This window comes from Nesoenas mayeri (genome assembly GCF_963082525.1).
Source record: "Nesoenas mayeri genome assembly, chromosome: 7".
Taxonomy (NCBI): Eukaryota; Metazoa; Chordata; class Aves; order Columbiformes; family Columbidae; genus Nesoenas; species Nesoenas mayeri.
In genome coordinates, this window is record NC_137551.1 from 9,376,029 (window position 1) to 9,394,457 (window position 18,429).

At 37.6% G+C, this 18,429-nt stretch overlaps 1 protein-coding gene across 3 annotated transcripts in view; it reads left to right on the top strand.

Moving 5' to 3' along the window:
• Window positions 1–268: 268 nt before the first annotated feature.
• The window catches only part of CCSER2 (coiled-coil serine rich protein 2), a gene marked incomplete at both ends in the record, with an annotated part of 48,881 nt that continues 30,720 nt past the window's right edge, over window positions 269–18,429 (top strand). For all 3 annotated transcript variants that reach the window (XM_080347625.1, XM_080347626.1, XM_080347627.1), the window contains 4 exons: window positions 269–1,706; window positions 2,648–2,850; window positions 14,286–14,376; window positions 18,026–18,188. In XM_080347625.1, the coding sequence (XP_080203751.1) occupies window positions 269–1,706; window positions 2,648–2,850; window positions 14,286–14,376; window positions 18,026–18,188 (1,895 nt within the window). The remainder of the gene's footprint in view (window positions 1,707–2,647; window positions 2,851–14,285; window positions 14,377–18,025; window positions 18,189–18,429) is intronic.

Below are 18,429 nucleotides of genomic sequence, written 5' to 3' on the forward strand. Positions count from 1 at the left end.
AATGAAAATTGCAAGAGGTAGGTGTGACCTGAATAACACATTACTGCCAAATAACTACTGGTGACAGGTATTTCTCTAGAGTTTACATCATTTGTATGGGTTACCTGTTATATCACCATGGTATAATTAGGCACAGAAATGTATAAACATGCATGTGAATGTATAGAAAATGATGTTGTTTCATGTGTGGTTGATTCAGGTCTAATACTTTTTTTTTAATTTACTTTAGATTCAAGCACTGTTTGAGGACCAATGTACCCAATAGCTCATGGAAGAAAAAAGTCAAATCAGGACATCCTTGACTTCCAGGCTACCGAAATATGGAACAAAAACTTTAGGAAGTGTTTTGCAACCTATGCCAAATGGGACGGCTGTCAGCTTAGCAGGGAATAATGGTGGCAAAAATTTTGGCAAGCACAATGGCACTGTTAGCATGTCTTCCTTTTCCTTCAACTGGAAAAAATCAAATAAATATCAACTTCATGATCAAAATGGGAGAGAGAGCAACTCTAAACATAACTGTAATGAAAAATTAAATGATTCTGAGAAGTATTCGCAATCTCGAGGAGCATTGGGTAGCGATGTGCTCAGGGTGGGTTTGAACAGTACTGCTTCGGTTGCATCAAAAGCAGCAAAGCAAACCAATATGTTTGTATCTTCTACAGAGGAATTAAACCCAAAGTCTTTGCCTGGACTCTCCAGTTCAGCAAAATTCGCCAAAGGTACCCTGTCAGGAAGGACCTCATATTCCGGACTCAGTGCTCCAAAATCACATTTAAATGGATTTTATGGAAATAGGCCAGTGGTGGGTTTGCAGAGACCTAGGGCTAATTCCAGTGCCACAAGGACAAGTTCAGGAGAAAGCCTGGCACAATCGACAGACAATAGCAAGGCTTTTTCCTGTGAAAAAATGGTAAGATCACAAAGTTTTTCACATTCCATTCAGAATTCTTTCGTTCCCACTGCATCTTTAACCAGGTCACATTCCTTTAACAAAGCTGTGGATCTTACAAGGCCTTATCATAGTCAAAATGTAGCTGCCCGGACATCTCAGAGGCCGACTTTGTTGTCAAGAAATGCACGTCAGTTGGATGTACCCAATGGAAATGAACCTATGAAATTTGGATTTACCAGGCCCTACTCTGGTATGTCAGCTCCTTCTTCAAAGAAGCCCCCGCTGTCAAATGGATCTGGGTCAGCACCTTCTTTTGGATACAGATTAAGTCGTCCTTCTCTGCTGAAGCCTGCCAGGCAGCGGTTTGCTGGAAATATTGTTGTGGGTGGCAGCAAAAGTACAACTCCTGACACATGCATCGTGGACAACTCTGAAATTTCAACAAATATTAATAGAGCAATTGAGAAAAACAGTATTATAGAGAGCAATGCTCACAGAACAGAATCTGATGAAGGCCTGCATGAAAGTGTGGGAAAACATGGGTCAAAAGCCATGTGTATGAGTGATGATGGAGATGAAATATCTATATCTTCTTTGTCATCCTCTGAAAAAAATGATTTGAGTGAAGATTTCAGTGACGATTTCATAGATATAGAAGACCCAAACAGAACTATAGAAATACAGCAAAAGGAGAGTTGCCTTCAAGAACTAGAGCATGGGAGTATAACGTCGGTTGAACCGTTCGCCTCTCTTAAGGAAAGTGGAGGATCGTGCTGTAATGCTGATGACTGGCTTAATATAAATGTGTCTGGTAAATACTTTATTATGTTCTGTTTGAAACAGGTACTAAATCAAGATTCCATAACTGTAATTAAGTTGTCTTAAGTTGTCTTTTACAATTGCTCATTGCTTGTGAATTGTTTCAGAATGGAACTTAGCTCTATGCTGGCCTTTTGTTGTGTGTGTGTGTTTGTTTCTTTGTTTGTTTTCAGTGCTTTTTCTGCTTGATAGTTACTTTTCCCTAGCATGAATTTGAAGAGCTCTTTTTCTTGGGTAGAAGAGTACATGATACCTCCTTTGACCACACTTGTGGTATGGTTGTGGGATTCCTTATATCCTTGCTTTGGCGTTCATAACTCTGGACTGGTGATCTTTTAATGAAATTTCTCTTCCCCCACCCCTTCTGCCTCTGTAGGCAAATAACAGCTGTAACTGCTTCTAAGCAGTGGGAATGAGTGTAGGGTGTCTAATTAAATCAGCCAAATTATAAATAGGACTGTCACTGATTTTGTTTGTTTTTTCTGATGCATGCTATATTAATTCTTTAAAAATTAGTGGAAGAGACAGAAGATGTCTTTAAAAGCCACATTTTCTCTGAGCTTCTCGTAGTATACATGTTTGGAGAGAAGTCACAGTTGAAAGATTGGATCCAAAGGATATACTTTTGCACCCACCTTCTAATATGTTAAGAAGATACAGAATTTTAGAAAGTAGCTTTCATGATGGGTGAATTAGTGCAGTGTAAAAGGCCAGCAGAGATGTAGGTTGGAATGTTACTTGGTTGTAGCTACCAAGTCACCTTAAGCCTTTTTCCCCCCTAGGATGAGTGAACAATACTGTAGAATGCTTTCAGATATTTCTGTTATGTTACCATTTCATGAAAGTTAATGGACCAATAATACACATCTTAATATTTATTTCTGGAATATTGGATTGATTTTGGAATCTCAACTATTCCTACTTTTTTTTAAGCAGTGGATGACAACAGTGAAAGCACAAAGCATACTACCGAGAATGTGATTTCTCCAGAGATGAATTACAGAGCTGGGTCCTCTTTTGAGCTTTCTCCATCTGACAGCTCTGATGGCACGTACATGTGGGATGAAGAAGGGCTGGAACCTATTGGAAGTGTCCATCCATGTGGAAGCTATGAATCTTCAGAAATGAACAGCATAGTATGTATTTATGTGCATAACTTGCATAATTACATTGTTTTGAGTTTATTCCTTATTAAGTATATTTTAAAAACAGAATGTATTTGTTCACTTGATAGTTGTTTCCTCTTTCCTCTGTAGTTGATGGCTTTTTGAAACTTCTTGTTTGGGAGCTCCTGTGTCTAGACAGGTGACATTCTGATTAGGCTGTTTACATACATTTTTTTTTTTGCTTACTCTCAAGTTAGGACTGAACAGGTCTGTCCTTATGCTATCTCATGGTAGTGCTCACAAAGAATAAAATAACTAAATTCTGCAAATGGTAGGTTAATTATCTCCTACCAGTCTCTAAACCTTGGAGTGAAAAAGCAAGAAAATGGCTATCAGCTGTCTGACTTCTTCCATCATCATGTTTCTATGCTTTATAGATATTGGACCCTTTTGACATGACTTCTTTCATTTCACAGTTTATTCAAGTATAGAATCTTCAAGGTAGATATCTGACTCTAGCTCACTGTACCAAGATGCTTTGTTTGTCTCAAATGTGATACACAAGATGTGTCACAACCTTTTTCGTATTGTTAAACTTCTAACTGATCTGCAAGAAACATCATTCAGTCTGAAGAACAGATGGAGGGTTATTGCAGTGCTATGATCCTCGTTTGAGGTCCAGGAGCCAACCTTGGGATTTTGTGGGTGCGAGGAAAATATTGTCTGTATGTCCTTCATTGCTTTTCACTGTCCATATTCCTTTATTTGAACAGACTTTTTAGTTGAGCAGCTCAGATTTTATTAACGTGATACTAGCAATCAGAACTTCTAACAAAAAGAATTTGGTGTCATCCATGTGTCATGCTTCATATATTTCAGGTGTGTCTGTCACCACTGCCACTTCAGTAATGCAGATAGCAGGTTTGGACTTAGACGGGTTTGTGGCACCTACTCAGACTGTGATTTGTAGTTTTAGTAGGGTTGTCTTCTGTAGCCCAAGAGTAGAACAGCAGAGATGTAATTACACTTTTATATGAAACTATATACAAATTCTCGATGTATTTTTAGCTGCTTGTGGTTTGGTTTGCTTTCTGTCTTTAATTATGATGTTGAGATGTAGTGCTTAAGAGTTTAGAAATGGTAACTTGTGACCAGCTTAGAAAAGCAGTTTGAGACTTTTCCGGTATGAGCTTTGTGGCTTTATGGATATTTGTAGGGGACAAAAATTTTAATATAGGCCACTGCAAAAACATCCTTTTCCCCAGACACATGCACACACATGCCAGGAAAAAAGGGAAGTTTTAAAACATTGTCCTTGATACATTTTAAATGTAGGTATTTTTGATACAGTGTAATTTATCAAATGAAAAATACTACAGACCAATATTTTTGGACTATATATTTAGGGTTTTGATATATGTGAGCTCCATGCATTAATTTGTGTATGTGTAGAAATAGATAATCAATGTTCTGATTGACAGATGCTGTTGTAAGCCTTGTGATGCAGAGGTACATTAGAAGCTTTTGATATTTTTGTTCACTATTTTGGTTTATTTCCTCCTTTATTGAAAGTAAATAGTTTTTAGAGAGGGCTTAACCTAGAAAGTGCATTCATCCATTTTTTTGATGAAGTGGAGAAAGGAGGAGATTGTAAGTATAAATTACTGATGAATCTAGAAAGTCATGTTTTTTCCACCCATTTTGGTTTTTATCCTGTTAGTGCTGTTCTAGAACTACAGTGCTTACTGTAGTGTGAATTTTTATCTTAAATGGGTGAAACATCAATAATACATCTTTTATTTTTACCAGGCAGAAATGCATTTGCAGTCAACTTGGGTTTTGAGGGGAAATTGTAGCTCTGAAATGTTTGTTGAATTGCCATATAGTGTTGTGCTTTTTAGTTGTTGTGGTGGGGGGATTTTTGGTGCGTGTGTGTGTGTATGTTTTTTGTTTTGTTTTCCACTGTGCTTGTTTGTTTTGGTAGAAAGCGTGATATATTTGTTTTCTTTAGCCTAGAGATTAAACACTGATCATTTTTAATCTAAAGATGCAGAGGAATTTCTGTTACAATTCTCTGTTATTTCTGAAGAATTATGTTCCTAGGTAGGTTAATGTGAGCTTTTGTTCCATATTTTTCATTTTCTCTGCAGGCACTGAGTATAAAGACAGGTTAAAAAAAATGGAACTGAAGGTGTTGAGATTAATTACTGTGATTAGTCAGCACATCAGACGTTTTGATTGCTGGGAGATACGTGATAGAATTATGCGGTTTCTGTCCTTCAGTGTGATGAGGGTAAAAGCAGTTAATATCTCTATGTCAAAATCCAGTTGATAAGAGATTTAAGAATTTTGAGTGCTTGAGCTAATACCAGCCTGACTACCCCTTGGAATTAATATTTCCAGGGATATCTCCAAAGCATACAGGTGGTTGTGGAGTTCCCGTGGCATCAGGCTGGGCTGAGCAGAAGCAGTGTAGCTGAATAACAATTGAGGTAATTAGATTATGAGTAATTGATAGTGTTAGGGCAAAATTCACTTGTCTTTAATTTCCATCCTGCTGTTGTATTCTTAGTCTTTTAAGCTGTTATCATCCTTGAGATCAACAGATATTAAATGCTTTTCCTAAACTTTTCTATAGGTGGCACTGCAGCTCTTACTGAGTAATCTTAGATGGGTTTTGACCATTTTTGAAATGGCAACTTTTGCAGAGGGGATTTCAACTGGGTTTCCAGAATGGCAACCAGAATAGGAAGACAATGGAAGGAGCTTACTGGCTCTTCAATCTTTTCATTTATTTTTTTGGAGAAGAAAAGCAGACATCGTAGAATCATCGAATAGTTTGGGCTGGAAGGGACCTTCAAAGGTCATCTAGTCCAACCACCTGCAATGAGCAGGGATATCTTCAACCAGCTCATATTGCTTAGAGCCCTGTCCAGCCTGGCCTGGGGTGTCTCCAGGAATAGGGCATATACCACCTTTCTGGGCAACCTGAGCCAGTGTTTCACCAACCTCATTGTGAAAAATTTCTTCCTTGTTTCCAGCCTGAATCTCCTTTTTTTTTTTCAGTTTAAAACCTTTGCCCTATCGAAACAAACCCTACTGAAAAGTCTGTCCCCATCTTTCTTATAGGCCCCTTTTAAGTACTGAAAGGCCGCTGCCCCCGGAGCCTTCTCTTTTTACTTTTCTCAAGTAGAGTTTGGTTTTAAGGACATGGCGGGGGAGGGAGGAATAAAATAAATTTGGCCTCTTTTAGGTCAATCCTTTTGTTCTTCTCTAACTGAACCAACAGCTATGAAGAAAATGTGCAAGCCAGTGTTGGAGGTTTAAAAGTTATGGGATGTTATTTAAATTTGGATAAGATAATACCATTCGGACTTATAGAAAAGCAGGACATGTGTGCTGTTTTGAGACCTTGTCATGATGAAAATGTTTTTATTCTCCAATTGTGTAACAGAAAATAACTTATTCCACTATCCCTACCCTTTTTTTGGTACATTTCCAGTTTTAAAGACAACAAATCAATTGGTTAACATGCTAATAATTGAAGTCCTTTGAAGTTTTTAAGCATTCATTTCATTGGTATTTCTTCTATTCCTTCAACAACTGGTCTTTGCTGCTGAGCACTAAATCACTGATGCTCTTTCTGCTCAGTTCTGTTGGAGAAGACTGCTTAGCAGAGCAGTTCAGCTAGCTCTGTAAATGAGCAAGATAGACAGTATTTGTCTGTATGTGTTATCACTTAGTGATTAGATGTGCTGTTTGCTCTTGTCCTGTGTTTCAGCTACCTACTTTGATACCTATCTGCTTTAATGATCATGGCCAAAAGCTGCTCAACAATGCGAGGTATAAACTTCTGTTGGGTTTGTTTTTCTTTTTTTCTTAAGACAAACTTTCATCAGTTTTGTTGCCAGCTAACTTTAGGTCAAGGATCAAGTTAAGGGTTATAATTAAAATGTCTATTCATTTCACTGCCACTGAGTTAGTAGTTAGAAATGAAGCTTAGATTACAATTATTTAAAAACAAAGAGACTTGCAAACAAAATTTGCTGTGCAAACATTTGCTGTGTCTCTAGGTTTGAATTGTGCCTATAATTGTAATGCAACCATCTTCATTAAACAAAAGAGCTTTACAATTTACAGAACCAAGCTGAAACCAAGATTTTTTTTTTTAAGCCTTCTTAGTTCCTATAGATGAATTCTGTTTCATTGGAGGGGGAGACTGTATTAGTATTTTGCTTGCTTCTGCCTATCCAGTTAGCAACTGAGAGGATTTGCCTTCCCTTAGTGGAAGTCTAATGTAGATGTGCAGACCTGTATGGGCAATAATTGAAATTCTCAGTGGCGTATCTGTCTCATTTGGTGTAGGCACCCTGTACAAAACTAAAGGGTATCTGTGAGCCTCCTGAGAAGTGTCAAAGAGCAAACCCAGAGGGTGTCAGATATTTTGCAATTTGTATTGTACCTCCTACATTTCCCTCTGTGACCAGCAGAGTTCTATGTTTTCTGCTTCTGCCCAGATAATTTTCGTTTGTTTCCATTTTTCACCAAAGACATACTGTCCTGCAGGACAAATTGAATAATTCGTTGGTCCTTCACACTCCTTTATGTAAAAGCCTGAGTTTTGGGTTTGTAGGCCAATATTTTTATTGTCCAGAAACAACAGAATAGCCCAGGAAGTCTTCTGGGAGATTTTTAGCTTTTACTGATGCATTCTAGAAAATCGCAAACATAGTATCTGGATTTTAGGTGTGATATAAAATCATTTATTGGAAATACATTATCTTGGTAAGCTGCTATTACTGCTTAGGATGTCTATGTGAAAGAGCTTTGTCTTACTGTGTTTGCTAGAATTTCTGAAGTGGTTCAAACTTCCTGCTCAGAAATACAGTGATTCTGGGATTAGAGTATAATATAGATGTCAGCCTGTTTTCATTGGCGTGCAAGTGTGCCAGTTATTTGAAGCTGATGTTGCTGGTAACCTGTGTTTAAGCTCAGTCACATCCATGTTCCACAGTCTTTTGTCCTGACATCTTCATGCCATGTTTTGGAATGTGACAAAAATCACAGTATCACAGTATGTTTGGGATTGGAAGGGACCTCAAAAGATCATCTAGTCCAATCCCCCTGCTGGAGCAGGAACGCCTAGGTGAGGTCGCCCAGGAACATGTCCAGGCGGGTCTTGAATGTCTCCAGAGAAGGAGACTCCACAACCCCCCTGGGCAGCCTGTTCCGTTGCTCTGTCACCCTTACTGAGAAGAAGTTTTTTCTCAAATTTAAGTGGAACCTCTTGTGTTCCAGCTTGATCCCATTACCCCTTGTCCTATCATTGTTTGCCAACGAGAAGAGCCTGGCTCCATCCTCGTGACACTCACCCTTTATATATTTATAAACATTAATAAGGTTCCCCCCTTAGTCTCCTCTTCTCCAAACTAAAGTGACCCAGCTCCCTCAGCCTTTCCTCATAAGGGAGGTGCTCCACTTCCTTAATCATCTTTGTTGCCCTATGCTGGACCCTCTCCAGCAGTTCCCTGTCCTTCTTAACTGAGGGGCCCAGAACTGGACACAATATTCCAGATGTGGTCTCACCAGGGCGGAGTAGAGGGGAAGGAGGACCTCTCTTGATCTACTAACCACCCCCCTTCTAATACACCCCAGGATGCCATTGGCCTTCCTGGCCACAAGGGCTGACTCACTTGACTTGTACTGTTCTAACTTCATAGTTTTCATTAGGTTGATATAATTGCTTTCATTTTTCCAGTAGTAGAAGTATAGAAAGATCTGGCATTTGTTTTTCATATACTAACTTTCTAAAAAAGCTTTCAGTTATGCCTAAAAAAATATTTTTAGAAAAACCCTTAGATTACTTCTTTTTGATTTCAAAATGTCAAAAGTCAGTGTCACCTTTTTGCAATTAGTATCCCTTATGAACAGATAATATTTGTGGACATATAAAATTAGTGGAAAAGCATCCTTCGTTAACATGTCTGCAGTTAAGCTTTTAGTAGAAAACTGTGCAACTGCTATGTATAACTCAGAATGTATTATTACTTGTCTTAATACCAAACGAAGAGCAGTTTCAGTATATTAGTAGGATTCCTCAACAATTCTTTTGGCAGAGTTTGCTGACAGCGGGTTTCTGCTCCTGGCACAGAAAGGCAGTGTTGAGAAGGCAGAGACAGTGATTTTGGAGGTACTTACTGCCTTCAGAATGAAAATTGCCACCATCTACTCACCTACCACCACTCTAGTCTTAGTTCAGAGCTTAAATGTTAAAACAATGGGAGATAGTGAGAAACTGCATCACTTAATGAGATGGAATTTGTCTTTCTTGTGTGATGTCCATATCCCTGCTGTCAATTATTATTAAGAGGTTATATGACTATATTGCATTGCACAAACCTCTTGTGATATTGGTTTGAAAGGCATGACATTTTGGGAACAAACCTTTATGGTAAATTACCTTTTTTCCTTTGGGATGGGGAAGCATATATGCCTTTGAGAGCTGCTTGATTTAGAACTGACAAAGTAAATCTTCTCATGCTGTTTTGGCTGGTAGAATCAAGTAAGGCAACTTCACTTGTCCTTCTGTGTTTCACTTGTTGTAGCTGTTAATCACAACTTGGAATTTGTATGGTGGAGAGAGAGCAGGAGCTGATGTGGTGTTGTGTGAAATAGGTGAAAAAATACTGGTAGAAATTAACACTTCCTGTAATTAACACTTCTTTTATTTTGTAAGCTTGTAAGTGACACTTCCTGTATGAATTGATAACTGTGTATGCAGTGTTACATTTCAGTGTGGGTTTATAGCTACTCCCTTTTATTTTTCTGTATTTTATCAAGTACCATCACTTCTTCAATGACAAAAGGACTTCAGAATTACTCTAGTGTACTTCATTTAGCTGTACTGCTGAATTTTGAAGTCTCATATGTTGCTTTCCTTACTCATAGGAAACCTTCAAACCATAATCATTAGGTAAGTATGTGACCAAAGAGACCAATGGTCTTAAAGCTGGAGTATTTTTCAAAGTTCAGTGTAAACAAGAAAAACATTTAAAACAATATGTAAACCAAATTGAGGCATACATCTAACCCATCTAACTGGCTTTCTGAACATTTTATAGGTAACCTAGACTGGCACACAGTTTCCTTTCACTTTTACTTTTTACCTAAAATTGTGTCCTAATGAGTTATAGAACATTGGTGTTGAATCTTTTTCAAAATTATTTTGTTGCAAAGCATCAGAAATTTAGAGGAGAGGCAATGTGTTATACATGATGCAATCAATTGTTTTTGTAGCACACACAGCTTTAGTCTCTCTGGATGAAACGTGCACATCCAATTTCAGTCTTACTGTCCCCACGTTTCAAAGTATGGATGCACTTTAATTTCTTTTCAGGAACACTTAACATTGCATTCAGGCCATATTGATACCAACTACAATCTGATATGGCCTCATAACTCTAGCTGTCGTCCTTCTTGAGACTGGCAGTTTAACAAAGCATCATCTTTCCACATATGAGGTGCTTCTGAGTAAACAGCATTTCAGTGTTTCTACGTTCTTGGTTCACACCTGTTGAAATGTGTCAGGATGATGTAGTGAGAATATACTTTTGCAACAGCATGAGTAAGTGACAGGATATTTCTTGTGTTGTTGGTTCATATAGAGATTGGTCAAAATAGAATTCCTTGAAAATAGTTAGGGGGTATGTGAGGATTGTTTTGGTTTTAATTAGAAACAAGTATATTAAACTGATTATGCAAGAATAGAACACATTAGTGTTGTGTAATAAGTCATATTTGGATTACCCCAAAAATCTAGCTAGGTATAATTAAAAATTACTGCTGTGTAACCTCATCCAGGTGTTCCTGCTCCTGCAGGGGCATTGGACTAGATGATCTTTCAAGGTCCCTTCCAATCCCTAACATTCTGTGATTCTGTGAAACTTAACTGATCACCTGGTTGGCAGCCCTGCCCATGGCATTCCTCTGAATTTTGAGGTTATGGTTTGGTTCCTTTCTTACCTGGGAGTATTCAAAGCCTCCCTATTTGCCTTTCAGCTCTGCCTCACACTATTCATGCAAGTGCAAGTCAGTGGAGTGAGAATAATTCTTTCCCTTTACTCTCTTTCCCTTTATTCTCCCAGATTTCCCTTTACTCATGCTTATTGTCTGCTTGTTCAACCTTTTCTCTGTGGCCTGTTTTTCATCCTTTTTTTTTTTTTTTTTGTTCTTCTTCTTATTATTATTATTTTTTACAATGGAAACCCTGAAATCTTCAGTTTTTAACATCTCACCAGAAGAGATGCAGCATATGCAACTCCATAGAAAACAAGTATGAAAATATCTGTGGAGTTCCATGCATCTAAAGCTGCTAGGTCTTCAGAGTGTAAAGCACATCTAGAATTTATTTGCAAAAGTATGCTTTAGTAAAGCATCAGACTTGTAATGCATTTTGACACTATAGACATGAATCAGTTTCAGATGCAAAATAGAACAATTTCTTCACATTTCAAATATTAAAACACAACAAATCATATAAATCCAGTGTAATTGTGTCATAAGCTTTCATTGGTCCATATATTTTATGTTTAATAGGGAGGAAGTGTTGACATCTATCCTTCTTCTAATTTGGACACATTGTAATTTATTTTTAGTTGCATTATATACTTAGCTCAAAAAATGGGAAAGCTGAGAATCAGGCCTCATGCCTGTGTTTCAGTAGGAAGCTACACTGAACTTAAATTGGTGGACTGAAAAATACTGCTCCTCAGTGCGAGAGAGAGCTTATGATATATGTAGCATGAGGAATTTTTAGGAACTGAACTTTTTAAAAAGAATGTTTTGCTACTGCAGTTCATTGTGATGGACATGAATTTATCCTGAGCTTTAAACTTGTTCAGTTTCAACAAAAGTAGTTGCTCTACAGTACCCCAGTTTTCAAAGCATTGGTCTTAAGAACTTAGTATTCTTATCCTTTTTGAGAAAGAGATTCTGGACTCTGTTTCCTACAAATGAGGGAGAAAACCCAAGCTGTTGTAGATGAGCTGTTGGTGTGTGCTTGGTGAACCTTCGGTAAGAGCAAAGTACAACCACTATAGAAAGAACAACATTGCACAACATTGACGTGACCTTGCTAAATGTGGTGTAATAGTTCACCAGCCTTAACTTTGCCTCTCTCTTTAAAATAGTCTCCCATCTCCTTATGCAATACGAGGGTTCCCTGCTGTTGGGGTTCTCACTCAGTTCTTACACCAGTAGTCACAGATCATCCGCTTCTCACCTATTGGTTCTCCTGGTTCGCTGCAGTAGGAGAACAAAGTGCTGCTGCCGGTGCTCACTTGAAAACCTTTCTGGAGGGAGAGCTTGGGGGCAGAACTCCAGTTTGACTTGGGATTTCACTGTCCCAAATCTCTTTCTAGATTGTACCACCTTGAAAATCTAGTCCTAACTAGGCATTGTGAAGTTACATGGCCCTTTTAATATGCATTTTTCTTTTCAGCTATACAAATAAAATAGGATACTTCCCTTACTGTAACTTTTAATAATTGTTGTAGAAATATGTAGTATTCTGTAGGGTAGGACCTGATGTACTTTTGAAGTATTTATTTTCTGCTCTGTTTGAGCTTCTGGCCCAGATGATGGGTGCTGTTAAGCACACGTTATTAACACAACTACTGCCATGTAGTTAACTTCAGGTCATTATACAGTAGTAAGAGCAACAATGGAAATCTTTAAATATAGGTTTTGTATGTAATAATGTGTTGATGAAGCCTGTGCTTTAGCTGTTTCAGGATGACACTGCTGACATGTACGTTTCCCCGGTAGATGACACTGGGAAGTGCTCCAAGCAAATTCCCACCTGTCCCAGGGATTACAAAGGTTTCATATTCCCAGTTGTGTTTGGTAGCATGGAGCTGCCTCAGTGCTGCAGGGATGGATAATTAGGGAAGCATAATGAGATGTGCTGCTGACAGAAAAGTATGTTTGGCATCTCAAATGGTGACCTTCTCTGACATCATTAAACTTCTGAAGTTCTGATACAAAGATAGTAAATTGGCTTATCTAAGTTTATTTGTTAATACTCTGGCATACTACGTTTTTATATTGTGCTTTTTAAAATGCTTTTGCACAGCAATTTCAAACCTTTTTCAACTTTCTTATATGTTTGTGGTCACTGTTTGTAACTTTTGTCATGCTCATTAAGATTCCTGCAATAGAAGAAAATAATGCTTAATCATATTAATTTGAAAGATCAAAGCATGGCATAGAAACAATTTATCAATTAAATACCCGAAGCTGCATCTCAAACACACTTATATTTTGCAGAATAGGTTTAAAAATAGGTTTTAGTTAAAAATCTTCTACTTCCTGGAAAAATGTAAATTAATGGGAACAAAAAGAAGTAAATATATACAAGCAGTTTGTTCTCCTAAATGTTGAATCCATGTTTCCTTTAAATGGCTTCTATTTCTCTGGGAAGCTTTTCCATTGTTTTTTTTATTATTCACAGTGCCCTGATAAGTATATTTTCTTTTTCTTTTCTGTAAATACTTAGGATTCTATATGCAAACAAAATAATTCAGGTAAGACTTTGAAATATAACAAAAGCAGATGACTCTGTCTCGAGTATTTCATCTTTCTTTTATATTGCTCATGTTTTACAAAGTGCATGTTAACTATTTTAACCTCATCTTCTCCCTCCTAAGTCAATAAATAACTTCCCCTGCAGAAAAGTAGAACCTGTAATGTTTTGTCACCAAAAAAAATTAAAATATACTTGGCTCTTTCCACCATTTGTATTACAGTGGTCCTTAGTGAACACTATAGGAAGACTGCTGAAAAACAGTTGGAGCAACAGTTTAAACAAATGCCTTTTAGTGTTCTTTTCACTTACACATCTGACAAAGCGAATATAATAAATGGGAGCCAGCAAAGGGATAGCTTTCCAAATTAATATTGTTTTGCAGTGTATTGGTAGTCTGTGTGCAAGTGTTCAGTTAAGTATTTAATGATCACTTTATTATCCATTGAGAAATAATTAGTAAAACACTTAATTAATATTGGGTAATTTTTTTCAGTATTGGTCCCATGAGAACCATCTTTAGGTATAGCTGTCAAACCGAAGAAATATCTGCATTTCTGCTCTTAGAAAAGAGGCAGATGTGAAGTACTTGAGTCTGATCATGGGCATTAAAGCTGTTGTGATTTTTGTGGTAAATGTGAAAACAGAGCTCAAGAGTTAGAGCTATATAACCATGAACAGTTTCCCTAGGCTTACTTTGTGTTGTGATCACGAGGCACACATCGTCTCAGGTAAGGTTGATCTCAACCTCAAAGAGAGGAAGCTGCTGATAACATTGGATATCTGTACAGTACAATGGAACAAAGCTTTGAAATAAACTTATGACAGTAGGGTAGATGAAATATTGTGAAAACATCTGTATCTCCCATTTTCTTTCTTACAGGATATCTTGAATAATCTTGATTCATGTGATCTTGAAGATGATGATCTCATGCTTGATGTTGACCTGCCTGAGGACTCGCCTCATGACAAAGGTCAGTAAATTGGCCCAGCAACGTTACTGTGAAACTGCATTATGGGCTTCAGAGATTTTTGAGTTGTGTTGTTCTGACTTCTGCTTTAATAAACCAAAGCACTCTTTAAATTGTTTTTCCTTTAAGTAAAAACTCTTTCTTTTCTGAAATGTAGGTGATGTGACATTTTTGTTCCCCCAAATACAAATCTTGCATTTGAAGGATTTTGAATTTAGAAATTAACTGCCTTTTATAAAAATGCAACCTTGCTGCACACTATTAGTTTCTTGAAGTTATTTTAGTAGAATAAATTTCAAATTAGTCCTTCAGTCTCATGCTTTAGCTATATTTGAAAATATTGGAACATTTGTTTTCAGCTTTGGTGAATGACGGTGTAATTATTTTTGAGGTAATAGTTTTCTTCTATGAAATGACAATATCTCCTAATATATTTTCTAGAATTCAGGGTAACAGAAGCCTTAAGATTTGAAGTGTATTTTTTCTTGTTGTCAGTGAGGATGCCCGCAAACTTTTCACAGGGAGGATAGTGGTATGTAGATGCTACTAAAATAATACAAATCCAGACTAGAATGAACTAGGTAAGGCAAATAATTGCCACGCTTTCTCAAATCCTGGCCTGGAAAAGTTCAAAGGCATTTGCTTTTGGTCATTCCTGTTGTAAGAATTGTCACTGCCATGTGAATATGGGTATTAGCTTTACCTCCAAGTTCAGTGCAGGCTGATATATCTTCAAATGAACAGAAAGGTTGGATGTGGAGCAGTGTAGTGTCCTGCCCTGTACAAACAGGCACTGAAAGCAAAAAGGTTTTCCTTATTTTGTGTACTGTTCAGCTGCCTGCTCCACCTTGGGGAAATAGGCTTTTTTGGAGAGTACCTTTTAATTCTTTGGGTGAAGACTGTTGCTTGTAAGTTAGCTATAAAGCCAGATTAGCAGTAAATAAATACATAGTTTTCCATCTACCACTGTGGTGGCACAATGTGTTTTAACAGTGTGCACGTAGGAACTGCAGTACTTAATGTTTTATGTCTCAGAATAAGATTTCCAAAGTACTTGTATGAAAGGCACTTATTGACAATGGTGCTAGTATTCAACTCTTCAGCCCAGATAGGTGTACAGTTCTTATTTTTTACATTTTTAGATTTCCAGAATGGATAAAAATCCTAGCCTAGGCAATGAGCCATGACCATGAGCCAGCACTGTGCCCTTGTGGCCAAGAAGGGAACTGCTGGAGAGAGTCCAGTGCAGGGCAAGGAAGATAATTAAAGGAGTGCAGCATCTTCCTTATGAGGAAAGACTGAGGGAGCTGGGTCTCTTTAGCTTTGAGGAGACTGAGAGGTGACCTTATTAATGTTTACAAATATATAAAGGGTGAGTGTCACGGGGATGGAGCCAGGCTCTTCTCGGTGACAACCAACGGTAGGACAAGGGGTAATGGGATCAAGCTGGAACACAAGAGGTTCCACTTAAATTTGAGAAGAAACTTCTTCTCAGTGAGGGTGACAGAACACTGGAACAGGCTGCCCAGGGGGGTTGTGGAGTCTCCTACTCGGGAGACATTAAAAACCTGCCTGGACACCTTCCTGTGTAGCCCCATCTAAGTGTTCCTGCTTTGGTAGGGGGATTGGACTGGATGATCTTTAGTTCCTTCCAATCCCTGACATTCTGTGTGATTCTGTGTGAGTATTTTTTCAGTAAGGGTAATTCTAGTTCTATTGGGGAAAACTAAGAAGCAATTTTAAAGGGTAGATTAATGTATTTTAAGTTTCATTGTTTATTAAACAAGACTTGCATCTGCATCAGTAATTCAATTTCAAATTATTAAATTCAAAACTGTTAAAAATATATGCATTTTAAAGGTGAGTGTTTGCCACAAAAATATAAAAAGTTTATGTTTACCATTTAATGTAGACACAAGTGAAATAGTTTTTAATTCACTGCTTTCCTAACTGCATTAATATAATAAACTTAAATCTACTTCCGCTTCCAGAGCTAAGTATCAATGTTTGTGTAGCTGGAATATGTTTTGTGACTTTGACAATCTGCCGTGTAAACTGCTGATTCAGGAGGAGGAACTTAAAATTTGAGATCAGTATTAGCTAACTAACATTATTTTAGGCATTTTTTTAAAGTTTGGTTCCCATATCAGGTAAGTGTGGCATACACTGGGTATCTCTGCTATAATTGCTTAATATCTGGAAATCAATACATTTTTAGCAAACAGAAGAATTAAAGAAGAATTCAAAAGCCACCGCCAGGCTTTCCCTGAAGTAAACATGACCACCTAAAAAAGTAAAATTTATTCTTTGTTAATAGCCATGTCTTTACTCAGTGTCTCAATTTCATTTTCCAAAGCTGAAAATCATCATAATAAAATTATTTATAAACGTATTGAGGGATTATTTTGAATAGGCCCACTTGAATTTTCACATGTTATATAGAAGGATGCTTCTAAAGGAAAATAAATCTCCTGTTACTTTACGTTAACAAGTTTGTTTACCCGTTTTTTTGTGGGTTTTTTTTTGGTTACTGGACTAGGTGATCAAAACTGGATTGGAGATATGAGTGTTTGTTATAATAATATTTAACAACACTTCTTGCCAACACTTTTTTTGTATTTACATGTGACTCCACTGACGTCAGCCTCTGAAGACTTTCCAGGTCTCCGGAAACTCTCCTGGTTTCACTTTGGAGTCTGGGGTGCCACTGTGACGCTATGAATAGAAGCAGTTCTAGCTCAACAAGCATGCAGGGAGTGAGGGCGGCAGTTTGAAGCCACAGGGTAAAATCTGGGCTGGCTTCCCAGCCTCGCGCAGGCTGAGCTGAGCAGGAAGGAAGGCCTGAGTGCGAGCGGCTGGTGCGCAACTAGGGCCGAGTGGGCAGAGTCAAACAATGTTCTCCTGTGTAGAGTTCCTCTCCTAGTAAAGGACTGACAATGTGAGGAAAAACTCCTTGGGTAAGTGAAGGAGAAAGTGCCACGGCAGAACAGCAGTTTCTGACTGTTTTTTTGCTGTGTCTGACTGCACGGACAGCAGTTGTTTTGGCTTTGTTTCTAGTGGTTTACAAGCTGTTGCCAAATATAGCTTTTGTTCCCTTAAGAAGTTTGTGGAATCTGCTTTGCTTTGCAGAGGTTAGCGTTTGGAAGAGATTTTGTTTACTTGTTTTTAAATCATGCTTGTTGTCTAGGTAAATAAAGATTAAATGTTTCTCAAGTGAAAAAACCAAACAAGTTTAATAGGATGAGATAGACATGTATTTTAAGTAATGAAACTGTTCTGTTTTGGAACAAAGTACTGGCCTTTTTCTAAAATGTCGTCTTTCTGTGTTTATCTGTTTAAACTTTTTAAAGTTCACTGTCACTAGGAAGGACAGGGAAGTGTTACTTTCCCCATAGCTGTATCTCCTCCAAATAGTTTTCTACTTAAACCAGAAATAGTATTAAGGCTGAATTCTGTAGTTTCTGCTACAGGTTACTCTTATTCTTGTAACAAGTTTATATGCTGGTAAAAATGTGACATCATTACAGAAGTCTGCTTGACAGTTCTAAAGTGCATACTTGTTTGGATCAGTTACCAGCACATAGTAAATGTTTTATTTACAAGGTCTTAGGAACAGACTTTAATTTTTACTTTTCCTTTATGTTCTCTGTAGAGGAATGTGAAAATATGAGCCGTTATGACAGACAAGACAGAAATGCTAGGCAACATCAGGAAGGATTCTGGAAAAGAGCACCACAACAGAGATGGAATGCACAGGATCACTATCATCTTGGCCATACTGATCACTACACCCATGGTAAAAATGATTTGAACAGGTAAAGGACTTGTCTGTCTTCTCCCAAATGACTGAAATATTGTGGTGAGAAATCTCTTTTGTCACTACAGGATCTCAAGTGATACTGAGTACAAGACGTTTTCAGAATAGTTGTCTATCTATAAATAGCGTGTCTGAGTGGGAGCATCACTGAGATTTATAACAATTTCCTTTCAAAACCTGTTTCTGTCACAGTTTGTAAAATTTGTTACTTGTGTTTATACAGTATTATAAATGCTTGA